General features: G+C 67.7%; 1 protein-coding gene across 1 annotated transcript in view; it reads right to left on the bottom strand.

The window, feature by feature from the left end:
* ESRP1 (epithelial splicing regulatory protein 1) overlaps positions 1 to 489 on the bottom strand; it is a 50,451-nt gene extending 49,962 nt beyond the window's left edge. The window contains exon 1 of the mRNA XM_015560927.1: positions 16 to 489. Within this exon, the coding sequence (XP_015416413.1) occupies positions 16 to 147 (132 nt within the window). The 5' untranslated portion in view covers positions 148 to 489. The remainder of the gene's footprint in view (positions 1 to 15) is intronic.
* Positions 490 to 706: the final 217 nt, after the last annotated feature.

The following is a 706-nucleotide window of genomic DNA, read 5'->3' on the forward strand; positions in this document are numbered from 1 at the left end:
GCGGGGGGAACCTACCTTCTTGTTGGCCAGATCCACGACTTTCCATAACAGCAGGATCAGCTCCTTCTCATCCGAGCCCAGCTTGGCCCCCGTGGCCCCAGCAGTGATTCCAAAAAGCACCACCAAGTAGTCCGGAGACGCCGTCATGACGAGCGGTGGGGAGGGGGAGAAGGGGGGTCGGGCGGCGGCGAGGCGGCGCGGGAGAGAGGACGGGTGGCCCGGCGCTAGCACCGCTCCAGAGAGAAAAGGAAAGTGCGCCCACCCCCACCCCCGCCACCTCCTCCTCTCGCCGCAGCCGGAGCAAAAGGCGGTAACCAGCCACCCCAGCCGACACCTGGCCAGCGCTCCACGCCCTGGGCAGGAAGCGGGGCGGGAAGGAGGGCGCCGCCGACCTGCCCTTTTTGTATTCGGCTGCCGGTGCCTCTATGCAAAGAGCCTCGAGCCGGGCTGCACCCCCGGGAGGCGCGCGCAATGGCTGAAAGCTTTTCTGTTTTGGGATGTGGCCCTACCTGCCCGCCCCTTCCCCCTCCCCCACGTGGTGCAGGTAAGAGACACCTGGCGGCGCCGGCCTATTGGCTCCTTCAAACCACGACGTGGCAGCGGTGGGGGAGGAGGCCGCCTGGGGAAAAGGAGGAGGAGGGGGCGGGAGACAATGGCTGGATGAATGGAGAGGGGCGGCCGGGAAGGGCGGGGGGGAGACACGCAG

Source organism: Myotis davidii, unplaced genomic scaffold (assembly GCF_000327345.1).
Source record: "Myotis davidii unplaced genomic scaffold, ASM32734v1 scaffold390, whole genome shotgun sequence".
Lineage (NCBI taxonomy): Eukaryota > Metazoa > Chordata > Mammalia > Chiroptera > Vespertilionidae > Myotis > Myotis davidii.